The sequence below is a fragment of the Grus americana genome, chromosome 1, assembly GCF_028858705.1.
Source record: "Grus americana isolate bGruAme1 chromosome 1, bGruAme1.mat, whole genome shotgun sequence".
NCBI lineage: Eukaryota > Metazoa > Chordata > Aves > Gruiformes > Gruidae > Grus > Grus americana.
The window spans coordinates 102,508,261-102,523,093 of NC_072852.1; the positions used below are offsets into that span (position 1 = coordinate 102,508,261).

General features: G+C 47.2%; 1 protein-coding gene across 1 annotated transcript; it reads left to right on the forward strand.

Annotated features, from left to right (window-relative positions):
* The first annotated feature begins 614 nt into the window (after positions 1-614).
* On the forward strand, positions 615-11,893 carry LOC129212819 (uncharacterized). The gene is made up of 6 exons (XM_054841938.1): positions 615-731; positions 1,577-1,855; positions 3,681-3,926; positions 7,323-7,460; positions 8,074-8,190; positions 9,325-11,893. Exons 1-6 carry the CDS (start codon positions 671-673, stop codon positions 9,483-9,485), a joined length of 1,002 nt encoding a protein of 333 aa, XP_054697913.1. The 5' UTR covers positions 615-670; the 3' UTR covers positions 9,486-11,893.
* The last annotated feature ends 2,940 nt before the right edge of the window (positions 11,894-14,833 follow it).

Here is a 14,833-nt window from a genome sequence, read left to right on the forward strand (position 1 = left end):
GCTTTCAGGCTGCATTCAGTCCAGTTTTGCAATGCAACTTAACTTCCCGTAACCTTTGTTGTTTGCCTGGGGTGGCTGTACGGAGCCCTTTCCTGCATGGCAGGTACTGTTCGGTTGCTAGAAGAGCCCAGCAAAGCGCAGGCTGGCAACAGAGCCTGTGCGAGCAGAGGGAGAGCCTTCTCCCACCCCTTCTGCTGGTGAGACTCTCCGTGAGTGGTCGTTGTTGGTATTTCAGAAAATCATGGTCTGCATGTGCAGTGCTTTATCTGACTGGACTGATTTCTCTTCCCTACTTTGATAAACTGGAAAAGAATGAAAGAAATAGGTGTTTCACCTGTGCCCGGTCTCAGCATTAGCATCTTCCTAAATGGAGTGAGCTGACCAGGAGCTATTTTTGTCTCCTCACCTCTCAGCCCTATTCTCACACTTGCAGCTAGCTCCAAGGTGCAGGACTTTGCAAAGCACATTGCGACTCGCGTTGGTTCAGCCCGAGTTCCGTCACCCAAAACCTTGCAGGTCTATTTTGAAACATTATTCAAGCTATCCACTATGGAGTTTCTTTTCTTTTTTTTTTTCACTCTTGCTTCTGACATCATTTCCTGAATGCTATATTCGCTGAGCTCTGTAGCCAGATCGTCTTCTCAGCATATGATGCAAAGAGTTCTTTAAAATGGATTTCAGCTCTCCTTTTATTCTGCAGTGCTTGCTGGTGATAATAACTGTTACTCATGGTAAGTGGAATTTTTCTTTATGAAGTTGTCACAGATTTGCCTAGATGAGCAGACGCCTTAATTTTGCTCCAAGATCTTTTAAGGACTCTACCAGGTTTGGGGAGACATCAAATAGTGTAACTGCTAATGCATGAAAGAGGCAGTCAGACTAAAGTAAGACAGATTATTTTTTTAGTAAACGAATGATAACTAACAAGATAGCACTTTCTCAGTGTACTATGCTTCAAAAAGCATTTCAGCGGAGAACGTAAGGTCCTTGAATGCAGAACACTGGCTGGAGGGGCTGGAGAGCAATGGAGTCCCGCTCCTAGCACTTGGTGTGACCTTGGGTTAGTCCTCGAGCTGCTGTCGCCTTGCCATTTACCCATCTCTGATTTGCGAACAGCAACTTAATAATGTGCAGTAATGTGCAAGGATACTGTGAGACTTGTTCAAGTTAAAACTGCGACCTTACTCTTCGGGTAAAAGCAGCTGCGCAGGCAGCAATTGTTTTTTGCAATTGACATTGATGCCCTGAGGATCTTTCTTTGCACAGTCTCTCAGCTCTGAGGGGGGGTGGTAGATGGTCATGTCAAATTTGGGGAGAGAAAAGACCAGCTGCTCAGCCTTTCAACGCCTTGTGCACATGGTGTGTGCACCACTCCCATTATCGGGGGGGAAAGTTGGCCTTTATAGAAGGCTTCCCATTCCTCTGATTGTCACTTACTGGTGACCCCAGCCTGTCACTAGGGGTGGGTCTGTCCCTCCGACGTCTCACCTGGGCATTTGCCTTTCTGGGAGGCAGCCGAGGGGAGACGGATGGACACAGCAAGCTCAGTGGCCACACTCTGTGCCTCTCCTTTCAGGCTCTGTCACCTGGACCGGTGTGCTCAGCGGCGGCTCAGCAGTCTTTTCTGTGGGAATTCAAAGTCTGCAGAACTTCTCCAGAATGAGCAAGAGGGACACGAGATGCCTCACAAGTGTCTTAGATGATACTTTGTCCGCCAAGTGTGGCAATTCTGCTGTCAGATACCTGAACTTGCAGAATGGCTCCCTAGTACTGAGGAGTGTGGAGAAAGAGGACGAAGGAAATTATGAGTTTGTTTTTCACAACACCACCAGATTTTTTACACTGGAAGTATTTGGTAAGTGGCCTTCTTAGCAACAAACAGCTTTTGAACTTGTGAGCCCGGCTGGAAGCAGGTGCCTTGAAATTCTTCCTAAGAGACTGCTTGAGCTTGCAGGAGCTATACGTGCCTCTGGAACAGCTTTGTAAGCCTCCAGCACCTCAGGCAGCAGTAACGGAGAGTGTAAAGTAAGGGATGCTTTTTGCATCCGTGTTGTCAGTCTCTCCTGTCTGTTGAGCCTTCCTTGAAGCAGTCAGTTGAGCTACATGCTCTTCCGACGTAAGAGATAGCAGCATGAAGTGTTTGTAAAGTTGAGCCTACAGCATGTAGACATGTAGCTGAAGATTTCAGTCCATTTCCAGAGTCCTCGTCCTGATGGCTCTCATGAAAGCTCTCACTGACCGACAGCATTTTGCTGCTTGTGGACATGCTTCCTTAAGGGGTTAACTCTACCTGACTTGGCTCTGGAAACTGAACCAGACTCCTGTGCAGGTCTGGGTTGAGGTGTGCTGGGTTTTTCCCCTGCTTTGTGCAGCCGAGGAGAGGTGCTAAAGGAATTTGGGTGTGACTTTCTGATTCTTAGCTGCCCACAGCAGTTTGGAGATCAGCATCTTCTGGGTCTGTTCAGAGACCAGCGATAGGTACCTTACCATGCCAGTCTCCCTGCTGTCCTCCCTGTGGCCTCAGAAGTGCCTCTCTCCTTCATGTGCCTGCTTATCCATCTGCGGGCTGTAAAGACAGAAATAAAGTCACTTTGGTACAGGATCCAGCTCGTTGCTTGGGTCAATATGGAGAAGGCTTAAATGAGTCTGCCCCCCCTGCTGAATAGTGCTCCAGATAGCCAGCAACCATTGCTCTGGTCCTCCTGTCCACTGTTCCTTTTGCAGGGCTTTCACTTACACAAGCTTCTAAGAGAAATTGAAGCGTATGAAATTGTAATGAAAATGTCTAAGCAAACTGGTCTCTCAGTGAAGACAAATGAATCCATACGCCATTCAGGTGCAAACAGGCGGAACTGTTGCTGAGAGTAGGTCAAAGATGTGACTCCTTGGCATGAAGATCAGGGGCTTAGACTGGAAGTAGGCAAAGGCTGCAGAAGTATCCTGGTTTTAACTTCCATTTCGGTGGATTTGCTTTGGGAACTTTTGTGTCCTTGTCATGCTCTGCTGCCACATCTAAGTTAGAGAAACAGTCTCACAGCAAAGGTATTCCTGGAGCAGAAGAGGATGTCTTAGTTGAAGAAAGTGATTTCTGAGCTTACCTACATGGATGTTTGCATAGATGTTCTCAGTGTGACTCTTACTGTCATAAAACCATACCATTTCTCTGTCTAGTCTGTATTTGCAAAGTGGCAAATCTGAGAAATAGGTTGGCTCCTTGTAGTAGACTGAGAGAAATTCAGGAAAATGTAGTAAGATCCTCCTGGTCGAGGAGAGGACTGAACCTCCTTTGAAGCTACGGTTATCCACTGATTACAGAGGAAGCCTCTGGCTGGCAGATGCTTTGGGTGTTGCCATCATCCTCTCAGATCAAGGGCCTTTACTTTTTAGCTTTTTCAATTTCAATAAGGAAAAGAAGAGATGCCAGATTTTTGTAGCATCCCCAAAATAGGGACCAAGAGTTGCTAGCAGGATTGGGTGGGCACTGCTGAGCATTTCAGGGATGGGGGCAAGCACTGAAGAGTCTGGTTACTTACTTCTGTGCTCCCTGGCTACCAGTAAATGCGGTGTTAGTAAGACTCGCAGTAAGGGAAGCTCCTGTCCAGCTCATGGTCACTGCTGAGTCCACTTCTCATGTCTCTCTTTCCTCCCTGTTCCCACTGGCCCGTGCCGTGTGTGACCAGAGCTGGCCATTGGTATCCAGTGCTTCCCTAATGGGACCGGAGACTTGTCCTGCGACATGACCAGCAATGAGAGCACCACGTTTCGGTGGCTGTTGAATGGCACCAAGCTGAGCACCTCTGAGACTTGCGTTAAGAACTGTGGGAAGATTCGCCTAGACAAAACCATGCCTGGGGAATTTGTATGTGAAGTTCAGCATGGGAACAGCGTCATCAGGTCCAGGCCGGTTGTGCTGTCTTGCAACTACGGTGAGTAGTGACGTCTCCAGAAAATCTCCCTTCTGGTCTCTTGCAGCAGCAAACTAAGGAGTTGTTGCTGTTTGCTTGATACCAAACTTTTCTGTCCTCTGGCAGCTGCCTTCCAGACTTAACACATCCTCCCTTTACAAAGTGTCCCCTTCACTTCCTTCTCCCTCCTGTGTCTCAGACTGACACAACCTACAACCACAGAAGGGCTGAAAGTTTGTTCAGGAGGTTCTTTTACCCAACTCTGCAGCAAGGACAGACCTCTATTTGTCTGTTTTCCTACTTCCCAGTGATGGAGACCTTGCACCCTCCAGTGCACCGATACTCTATGCTGGTTTAGAAACATGAGGTGCTTCCTACTCTGACATTGATCCGTTACCCAGACAGCCTTCCAGTTTCTGCAACATCCCTGTAAAAACACCTCTGGAAGTTCAGCCTTGTTGCTGCTGGACTCGGCTGACGTGTTTTGCCTTCCCTCTTTTCTCCTTATCTAAGCTAGCTGCACAAAGATTTATCAGTCTATACAAATGTTTCTCCATCAGCCCCACACCATCAGAGGTGTAAAGACACAAGTAATTTACTAACAAAATGTAAGATTTTTTTCCGTCCATGTCCCTGCTCAGATATGTAGTTCTGTGAGAAGGCTGTGACTTTATCCATTTGCAGGCTATTCATAAATGCCAAGTACTCAGCTTGAATGAGGCCGTAGTTTAATGAGACAGAAAATCCAGATCCTAGAACTGATCAAAAGTGCCAGAACCTCATTATGCTAAGCACTGGTCTGTGTTGTAAGCTCGCATTATTAAAAATATAAAAAAAAATATTAGATAACCTTGGGCATGATTTAACTTGCATCTCCAGTAGAGAAGGTTTTTCCCCTCTCTGGCAGTGAAGATGGTCATCAAAACTATGTCAGGGTGGCATAATTTAACCTTAAGGTTTTTTTACTAACTTAGCTGTAATTAATTTAATCACCTTTGCTACTAGAAAAATTGTACTGTGCAATAGCACCTAGCATTTTAGCAATTAGGTCTGAGATGCTCCAACTCTACAGCAGATAGTGTATTTTCTTCTATGGTTGGCATACAGTTGCTGTGAAAGCAAAATTACTGACATAAAGCCTGTATCATGTGCTGGCATTCAACAGAAATGCCATGGGCTGTTCATGCCTGATCGCTTTGGTGTCGCTGGCCAATCTGTACAAGTTTGGCATGTGTGATTGTGGAGCAGTCATCTTACTTTTGTCCTGCTAAATTGGTCAAAGGTTGTTCAGCGTAGTCAGACCCAAGTTAGCTGAGACACTGGGGAATGAGGATGCAAACAGCCATGAGCTGTTGAGTCAAGCCCTGCAATAAATCACGCGAGTGCTGACAGTTACCGTTGTTATTTCTGGGTGGGTTTATTCTGCCCAGTCCCTTGGGTGCGATATCGGTTCCCCATTTCCTCTTGAAAAGCCCACAGGGGAATTTAGTGATAGCTCTGTTGGGATGGACATGTGCATGAACACGTGTTTGGAACGGTCTGAAAGCAAGAAGGTAGCAGTGATTCTACTTTTTAGTCACCAAATGCAACCGCATTTATAAAAGTGAACTAAAGCAGTTCTGAATACTAGTAAAATGAATTGAAGAGAGAAATTAGTTCAATTAAATTAATTAAAGACTAATTCATTATGTTCGTGGGTTGTTATTTGCTTCACGCAAAGGACTGGATATAGTTTTTCCACTGTAGGCATAAGATCTATGTAAAAGCACTTATTTGGACAATCTGTTGGCTGATGAAATTAATTTTGAATAATTGTTCATAATAAAACACTTTTGCAGAAATGCTGTAAATTTCCTAGGCACCAAAGGGCTCTGATCACGCAGGATCTAAAGCAGATGATTCAGAAATTCACAAGTCAACATACGTAAAAGGATTTCATTGATTCATTACTTGTTTATTACTGATTTTAACACAAAATATCATCTCAAAAAGACTTTTTTAAAGAATGGCAAATTTTTAGGAAAAAAATATTCAGGAAAAAATATTTCCAACATATATTTATGCCTTTGACAATATTCTCTAAGCTTTAATCAAAAAGGAAATAAAATTATTAGGGAAATTATTTCTAATCTGCTGAAAGTTTAGTTTTGAATATAGATTTTTTTTTTTTTAACTTGGTAACTGTTCCTAAAGAGACTGGAAGAAGCACTGCAAAAATACTTTGAATACATGTGATTTCACACGCAGGAGCATCTGTCTACAGGTGTTTTTACTGTTCTGGTGAGTATGTGGACTATGACAGCGTGCAGTATGGCCTGGAATGTTTGAAACACTTCCCAGCCTCTGGGGATATGCAGCGATTTGTGCATTTGGGGTCTTGAAAGCATGCTCCAAATGAGCCTGTTGGTTTCCCCGGTGCAGTGCTGTGCAGGCATGCACACAGAAGCAGCCAAATGATTCAAAAAGGGATGGCTTGGGTTTACCTAGGGAGTTTTAAGGAATTTGCATTATAGCAATAGTTGAGCTGTATGGCTTTTTTTCACGTTGGGAAGAAGAGTTTTCCTACTGACTGCCCCAGGTTGGAGCAAATTGTCTGTCTTAGTGGAGGAGCGAGTCTGGAGGGATCTCTCTTTCTGCAAGTCCGTGATGCCCTCTACCAGCTTCCCTGCTCAGTAGCAACGTACGCGCGAGCCCGACCCGTCAAAGCAGCCCTTAGCAAGGGACTCTGAACTGGGTAACGATTACCACCGACGTGTGCGTGGCCTTCTGCCTAGCCGTCTGTAGCTGTCGTCTCCTGCTAGGAGTTTCATGTGATCTCGGTTGGGAAGGGCAATAAAGACAAACCCTTCCCCGAGTAGCAGTGAAGCCGGTTTCCTGCAGCCCTGACCCCAGCGCTGGAGTCTGTGGTGCCCGAGCAAGTGCAGGCTCTGATCAGACTGGCTTTGAGGTTGGCGTAGTCATTACACGGCTGTCCTAAGTGTATTCTCTGGGGCCTAATACAAGCTCTAAGGGCAGACTCTGCAGCTTTTCTTTCAGTAGAGATCCTAGTTTAGGTCTCCCTCCTCAGCTGCCTGTTCTCATAAAACTCGTTGAAATGTAGTATCTTTCAAACCACCACATTCCCTGTTAAATTTGATTAAAACTTGTGAATTAACCCAGATGTACTGCAGAGTAGGCAGAAAAGAAAGCACACACAGCGTAGTCACACAAACCTCTTAACAAAAAATTCCCTACCATAATTAAATGATGTGACATAAATTATGATGTGCCACAGTTCAGAACATCAGCTCCCCTGATTCAAACCAAACCAAACCAATGATAATGCCCACATGCTCTAATCTGTCTGCAGGGTTTCTCCCGTTTGGAGAAAGAAGCTTTTCTGCCCTGGTAACTAACAGCACCCTGTCCTTCTTGCAGGAGACCTGCTGCAGTACCCGTGGTTCATTTACATCCTGGCAGGGTGCGCAGGGGGTGCGGTTATCCTGGTGGTGGTTGCGTCCTCGATCACATGTTGCTGCATGAAGAGGAAACACAAGTTCATCCCAGTGCCTTCAGGTGAGTGGAGAATGGTGTCGCTCCCTGGAATGAGTCTCACAGAAGACTGTGTTTGTGCAGGCTGGGGTTGAAATAGCCTCAGCGTAGATTGGCCTTGGCTTGGTGGTTGCTCGTCTTCCAGCCATCCATCCCCTGACCTGGTGGAACAGAAAGCTGCTTGCTCACAGGCAAATGTTAAAACCAGCGGGGTCTTGAATTAAACCTTGCTTTTCTTTTTTTTTTTCCACTTCATCCTTGCCACCATGTGCTCCTGGCCAGAAAGAAACACAGCAAAATGTTTTCTGTGGCTGAGAAAATTGAGCCTCATTCAAATCTGATCCAGAAAGGACCTGAAGGTTTCTGATGGCGGTGCTTTGTCAGCACCAGTCCCTGAGTGCAATCTGCCCACGCCCAGTGAGGCCACCTCAAGCTGTGATCCTGCCAGCATGGCCAAGCTGGTCTCTGACACGTTGGAGTGTCCCTCTGTACTCGGCATCTGTCTGCTCCAGGAATGGGGCCGGTGCCACATGAGGAGGGGATGCACACGTGTGTTGGTGGTCCAGCCTCGCAATGAATGTGCCGAGGCTGCTGGGATGTGGGGGATCTCTTCACGTCTCTGGTTTTGGTTTTACAGAGGAGAAGGATGACGGACTAACAATGTCCATGGTCTCCAGTGAAGATGTGAAGAGCCCCCCCAACGGAGACCACGTCGAGGCTCAAGCTGCCCAAATCGACTTCCCTCCAAAGCCTGGTGGGTCCAGTGACTTGTTTTGGGTCAGACAGATAGCCTGTTTAGGAGGGTGAAGGACAAAATGGATGTGTATGACTGATGGGGGAGGAGCAGACTGGGGAGAGGGGCCTGGGACTCACTAGCGCAGGGAAGGTGTTGCATCTTGTCCAGATGACAAGTTGCACCCGGTCATTTATCAGTACCTTACTCCTGCTCTGCTTCTGCGCATGAGTAGCTCTTTCCCTTACCCGGCTGTGAGATGTAGCAGCAGCCATCTCGTAAGCATCCTGCAGAGGGTGCTGCCAGCAGACTGACTGTTCAAGTATCTCCTGTACTAAAAATGCACATTTCTCAAAAACTGCAACCCCCACAAACTTAGCGGTTTTCCTGCAATTTTATCACACCCCTTCCCCACCTTCCCTAGTAATGCGCTGCCATCAGCTGAAGTAGGTCTAGCAGAGACATGAACTTGAGCAACTTGACATAGGTCATAGCCTGGTCTCAGCATCACTGTCTCCACTTCTGGTGTCCTTCACTGTACCGTGCACAGCCTCTCAGCAGCTCAGCTATGCTTTATGTCTAACCTTGGGTGCTTCTTAGCCCTGCCTTCAAAATATTAAATGCTACTTGTGAACATAGTGCAAGAAAGAAAGAAAGAAAGAAAGAAAGAAAATGCTGTAAGTCATTCAGGTCATCGTTTAATATTAATATATTTAAAATGTAGAATCTTTTATTTTTTAATAACAATTTTTCCCATTGTCAGTTTGACTAACAAAGTATTCTCTATTTAAATTTTCTACAAATAAGTAAAAATCAGAGATGCCTGTGGAAAGCGTTTAGGTGAAAACATATTAAATGTGTGCTGTTAGCCAGCTTTAATTACTCAGATGTAACTGACGAGATTTGGCTTTGGTATTTTGGTATATATGTGGGGTAGCTGAGCCCAGAGAGCTTCAGCACCAAAGTACCTTGCAGAGGAAGCCACCATGAACTGCTCAATAAATGAGTAGTTACAAAGAAAATTGAAATGTGGCTTGCAGACACATGGGGAGAAGGGACTGAGTGGGTTAGGCAGCATCAGGGACTGGGGGGAGGATTTCCATCGGGGTGAGCATAGCACGGGCACTTACACGCCATTTCTCCCTTCTTTTCCAGATACCGCCTGTACTGGTCAAGGCGTTGAGTCCCAGCCCGCCATGGAAGAAAATTTACCAGTGGAAATAGGGCCTGAGGAAATGCCAGACCCAGAGGTCATAGTTGACGTGGAAAGCCAGGAAAATGCCTCGGACTGTTTCCCGGATCCAACTGATGACTGATCTGGCATGCTTGCTGTTCCACCCTGTCTTGAAGCCTATGACACCTGTCCTTTGCATCCCATAGTCACATTGTGTGTAAGAATTGGTCCGGAAAATTTTAGCAGGGAAAAAAGTGTGGTGTCAGGCATGATAACCTCATTTAAAAAAAAAAAAAAAAGACAATATAAGAAAAAGCACATGTGTGGCTTCAAGGCCGCACTGCTGTGGGCTGACAGGTTCACTAAGAAAGCTGGGCAGCTCTTTGATGCTTTGCCTGTTAACAGACATGCATTTAACCTGTGGAGCCCTAGAGGACAGCCTGAAACAAGATGGGCAGGTCCTCCTGCTCCCTGCCCACCCCATGCCTTGCCTTGTCTTCACCAGCCAGCAGTTCCCGTGAGGGACAGGCATGACGGGTGGATTGAGGTAGCCTGCCAGTCCCAGACAGAAACAAGGAACTGCCAGAAATTTCCTGAGAAAACCTCTTCTCAGGAAATTTAAAGGCATTTTTCGCAGGCCCTGCAAAAAAGCTCGATGGAGGGTTCAGCTTGGTATCTGCTGTGCCGGCTGTTCATCTGAATCGCTCCTCTGAGCTCCAGACCCTTTGTGATTTGGCACTCACTGCTTGCTGCGAGGGGCCAAGAGTGGTGCAGGGGGCTGCTGCGTGCAGACCCTGGGAGGTGACGCTGGCTTGCTCACTTTTCGATGCCCTGTAATGGCAGGGGGCTACTGGTTACCTTTCATCAGCATTTAACTGCTTGGGTTGCCAGTGGGTTAAAATAGCTCTGTCACTAGCTTGCTTGCTTGCAGCAGAAGGGTGCCTGGGGCTTGGGTGTGTAATTTTGGCAGAAATGTTGATTATAATGCTGAGATCGTTCATCAGTGCAAGCATTAGTGCCTTTACTGTAATGGTTTAGCTACTGCAAGCTGATTAAGCTGGCCATCTGCCTGTGCATGTAGGCTTTTTCAGTGCTGTGTTATTTGCACAGAGAGAGGCAATTTATAGAATCTCTTAGGCAAGTCTTGCTGCTCCGCACGTCCTGTCCTGCTCAGGGGAGGTTTGTGAGTGGAGCGGCTGGGGTAGACCTGCAGGGAAGAAGGACAAGGTGAGGAGCGGGCAAGGACTCGGTCCCAGGCAGCAGGTAGCTGAGTCCCTGGCAAAGCTGCCAGGGGCTGCAGGGCTGTCAGGCCACAGGGAATGCTGCAGGGTGCACTGCCAGAGCAAGGTGTATGTACTGTATAAGTGCATTTTGGTAGTTGGAAGCGAGGCACGTTGGTGTTAAACTAGCCCAATAAGATAGAAAGGCATGGTAGAGTAAAAGCAGAGATGGTACAGATTGGGGCTGAAAGGGATAGGGAGGTGTGTATTGCATTCTTCTCTCTTCCCTTGTCATTCTGTCCCTGTTTTATATTGTGTTGACATTGTGCCATGAATCCCTTGGAAACAGATTTACGGTATGCTTTGTAAATGCCACCCAACGAGGTCTGCAAGTACCCCAGCAAGATCAAAACCAAGCTGAATGCTTCTCTCCCAGGCGGGGGAGCTGGTGGGACAGCTGCATGCTCACCTGGAAGTCCTCTCTGTTTGTGTACATGGCAAAGCTCTGCATCGGTGACGCCCAGCCATAGGTTGTTCTTGTTGTTTCCTTGTCCTGTGACTCCATTTAGAAGATTTTTGGATCTTGTGTGCTGTGTTGGTGGTGATTCAGCCTGTCTCTGCTTTTTAAGGCTGCCGTAGGAATCAGATTTTCCACGGTAAGAGGGAGATAATAATTCTTTTCATCATGGTGCTGCGCTATCTCCTTTCAGTACAAACATTCCTCAGAGGCCGTGAGTTGAATGACAAAAATGCGATACCGAGCGCTTAGGATGGCAGCTGCCTGTAGGCAGCACAGCGGCAGTGACGCTGGGTGGACAGGGGCCAGCATCGCCGAAATGGGGGGGATGTAGTCAGCTTTGCTTCTCTGCTGCACTTTCTGGCAGGAGCAGGCAGGGGACAGTCGACTCCAGCACATGCTTAACCTCGAGGGCTGAGCAGTGCTCTGAGCTGCGCGGGAGAAGATGCCAGCATTTCGGGTGCTGAGGGTGACAGGGCTGGGCCAGCCTTGTCCCCCTGGGCTGCCCCAGTGCCACCTTGCTGCTGTCAGCCCTGGGAGGGCTGGGGGTGCCCTGACAGCTGTCAGCACTGCCGCCGGTCTAGCCCCAGGCTGGGAAAGATTTTTCCCATTGAGATGGGAAACTGAGACTCAAGACATCTTTACGAGGCAGATAGGACACAGCTGGTTTTCTGTCCTTCCCCACTGAAGAAGGCAAAAGTTTCTGTTACTATGAGGTCAGAAGAGAAGTCGTGCAGCCTGTGCTCCTCCTTTAACTGTATGTGTTCATGCCCAGCTATTGTTTGGGGTTTTTTGGTGTTTTGTTTTCATTTCCCTGTGATGATTTTATTCCTAATAAAAAAAAAAATCTGTTTTCTAACTTGTTTTGTAAATGTTTAAGTTCTGTTATTTAACAATTGTTTCTTTATAGTTTTCAGTGAATGTACAGGCAGGTTTTCAAATTTGCATCCGGCTGAATAAAGGAAAGCTGATAACAAGTTACTGCTGACTAGAGCTGGCTTGGGAACGGAGATCACAAGGGCATTTGTTTGTAAGTCACTCCAGGAGAGGCAGTAGGACAGTGGCCTATAATTAGTCCCCATCGGAGCATGTGTGCAAATGTGCCTGCACGTCCGTGTGCACTGGCAGCTCACCAAATCTTGCTCTTGTGCCTTGCCCAAACTGTGAGGTGCAGGGAAGCGATGCATGGAGATGGCCTTGCTTTATCAATCTCTATCCATCTGTAATTTTTTGTGACACCTGAGCCACCTTAGCTGTAAGAGAAGATGTTTAATTGCATAGCATGTATGGGTATGGATGTACCTGGTGCTATCAGGAATTTGATCAGAAACGAGATCTCTGTGCTGTCTCTTCGGGGCTTCTGGTGGCCTTAGTGAGGCCACGCCATGCCAGCCCTGCCCTCTCTGGGTTGCTGAGGGAGCCCTTGGTGCCAGGGTCCCTCTGGGTGCCTGGTGCTTTCCAGGGCAGGGGAGCTGCATGGAGAGCTTCCAGTTGCGCCGTCCTCTCCGGCCACTGGTCCTGGCTGGGGAAGGCAGGGTCCATCCCTCTGCTCATCGAGTGCTGGCGGGACAAGGGGAGCCCTGCTCTGTGGGAAATGCGGATGTTTTGGGATGTGGTTTCTTTCCAGCTGAGACAAACCACCAGTGGTTTATAGTACTGTACAGAATTTGTATCCATGTCAACGTTTCCTAGTGGGAAGAGAAAAATCTCCCTCTGCTTGTGGCATATGCTAAGCAACAAATGTAATATGTATTCTTTTTGTCATGTAATTCATGAAGTTTATGAATGTAAAAGGAGAACAGAGAATGATCTTATTTGACTTAAGTTATAGGTGAAAGCAAAAGCAGAAAAGAAACGTATTGTATAGCAGCGAGCAGAGAAAGGGGAATGATCCTTTTAGATGTTTTTTAGCATTCAGGATGTACTCATCCCCACAAAATTCTCATGTCAATAAGGTTTCCCATCCCAGTAATGAAACAGTTTGTGCTCTGCCTTCCAACCTCCACCTCAGGCTGCTATGCCTGATGTCCCAGTGGCTGCGTGCGTAGCCCTTGGGGTCCTCTCTTGGAGCCCAGCACGGAGGCAGAGGCACCAGGACAAGAGCCAGCAGTTTGTGAGGAGCTGGACCAGCCCTCCCCACCACCATCAGCTCTACAGAAACAACAGAGTGGAAGCTGGTGAGTCTGGAGCAGATATGCAAAACTGATAACAGGCTGGTTTACAATAGCAAATGAAACATTTGTTGTAAATACTGGAGAGGCGTGTGAGCAGTGGTTGTGTTAACTTCTGATGAAAATCTCGATGTAGTTGAAAAAAAACCTCTAGATTTTTAGGCATGCGCATACTATGTTTGTGTCACTTTTTATGAATTATTGCAATTCATTTCAAAATAAGCAAGCAAGAAGAATGCATGTGTAACTCAGCTGTAGGATATAGTGTCAGTGATAGATATCTTCAAAACCATTTCCTCAGCCTTAGCAAACAAACTCTGGTGGTGCTTAAGATCCAGAAGCGTAGGTATTACTACTGCCAGGCAGGGAGGAGTGAGATGCCCCGTGGACTCTTCCATAGGAAAACACACAGAACCAGTAACAGAGTGGTCAAGAAGAGCAGCATCACCTGTTTCTGCCTGAGGTGGAAGCAGAATTTGGTGATGTGTCATCGCAGAGACTTGGATTAGCGTTTGGGTATTGCTTGTGCCTTCGGCCAGGCTGCTCGGTGCCTGGGTGCAATCAAACCCTGCTGGTACGAGGCCAGTGGTGGTGAAGTCCCTCCTGGGCATATGCAATGCTCCCCTCTTGTCCTCTGTTGTAAAGCAGGCTGGGAAACAACATCATCACGTGGTGGGGACCCTGTGACCTTTGACAACCAATAACTGCATCCTGCATTGTTTTTTTCACAATGAGCGCTGCGTTTCCTTTCTGCAAGATTATGACTCATCTCTCAGGCATGGGATGTGGCTGGAGACAGCAGGGGAGTCTTTACTGAGAACCTAGAAGGCCCTTAGATGAAGCCCTTCTAAATATTTCTACTTTTCCAGCAAGCAAATGCTGGCAGGTGTTGTGTTAATTATATCAAGATTAATTTAACTTGGATATGATCAGTTAAGAGATATCTCTGAGCCATGCAGGACCACAGGGAAGTGCAGCATCTTTCTGGCTGGCCTCCCTCGAACACCACTTGCGTGGCTCCAGGCTGGCTGATGGGCTGAAGTGGAGGCCTTGGCCAGCTCCAGGTCTGAGAGACTTCCTCCAACCCTCCTGATCACCAGCAAGCAATGTGGCTGAATCGCACTGCTATCTACTATTTATAGGGGCTAAAGAAACTGTTCCCTGCCTGTACCAAAGCAAGACTGCCTGGAGGGCAAAAGATGTTTAATGATGAGAGCAGGGAGGAGGCAGAGACACCCCCCCCCCCTAAAATGTTCAACTATGGCTAAACCCTGCAGGAGCTGGATAGCAATTACATTCAAGTAGCACGTGAAGAGCCCAGAGCAGTTCTGCTTATGCATGCTGATGTTTGCATCTTCATGGGGGTATTTCCCACTGCCTGATTTCAGCCCCAAACAGCTCCTCGCCCATAGGGTTCTCCCCACCCTACCATCAACCATGAGGGCACGAGGGGCCTGACTTCACTACGCTTGCAAGTTTAGGTATCTCACTTATACCCCTCACCTCTCAACGCGCCTATAGATGCATGCTGGGCAGCTCGATTCCAGCCCCAGGAGCTAACGTTGCCGTCTTCTTCGGTCTG

Bases quoted from the DNA above. Each gene is read 5' to 3' on its own strand.
- LOC129212819 (XM_054841938.1), top strand. From the start codon at position 671: ATGGATTTCAGCTCTCCTTTTATTCTGCAGTGCTTGCTGGTGATAATA. The intron at 732-1,576 runs GTAAGTGGAATT...CTCTCCTTTCAG, and splicing joins GATAATAACTGTTACTCATG to GCTCTGTCACCTGGACCGGT. The intron at 7,461-8,073 runs GTGAGTGGAGAA...TTGGTTTTACAG, and splicing joins GTTCATCCCAGTGCCTTCAG to AGGAGAAGGATGACGGACTA.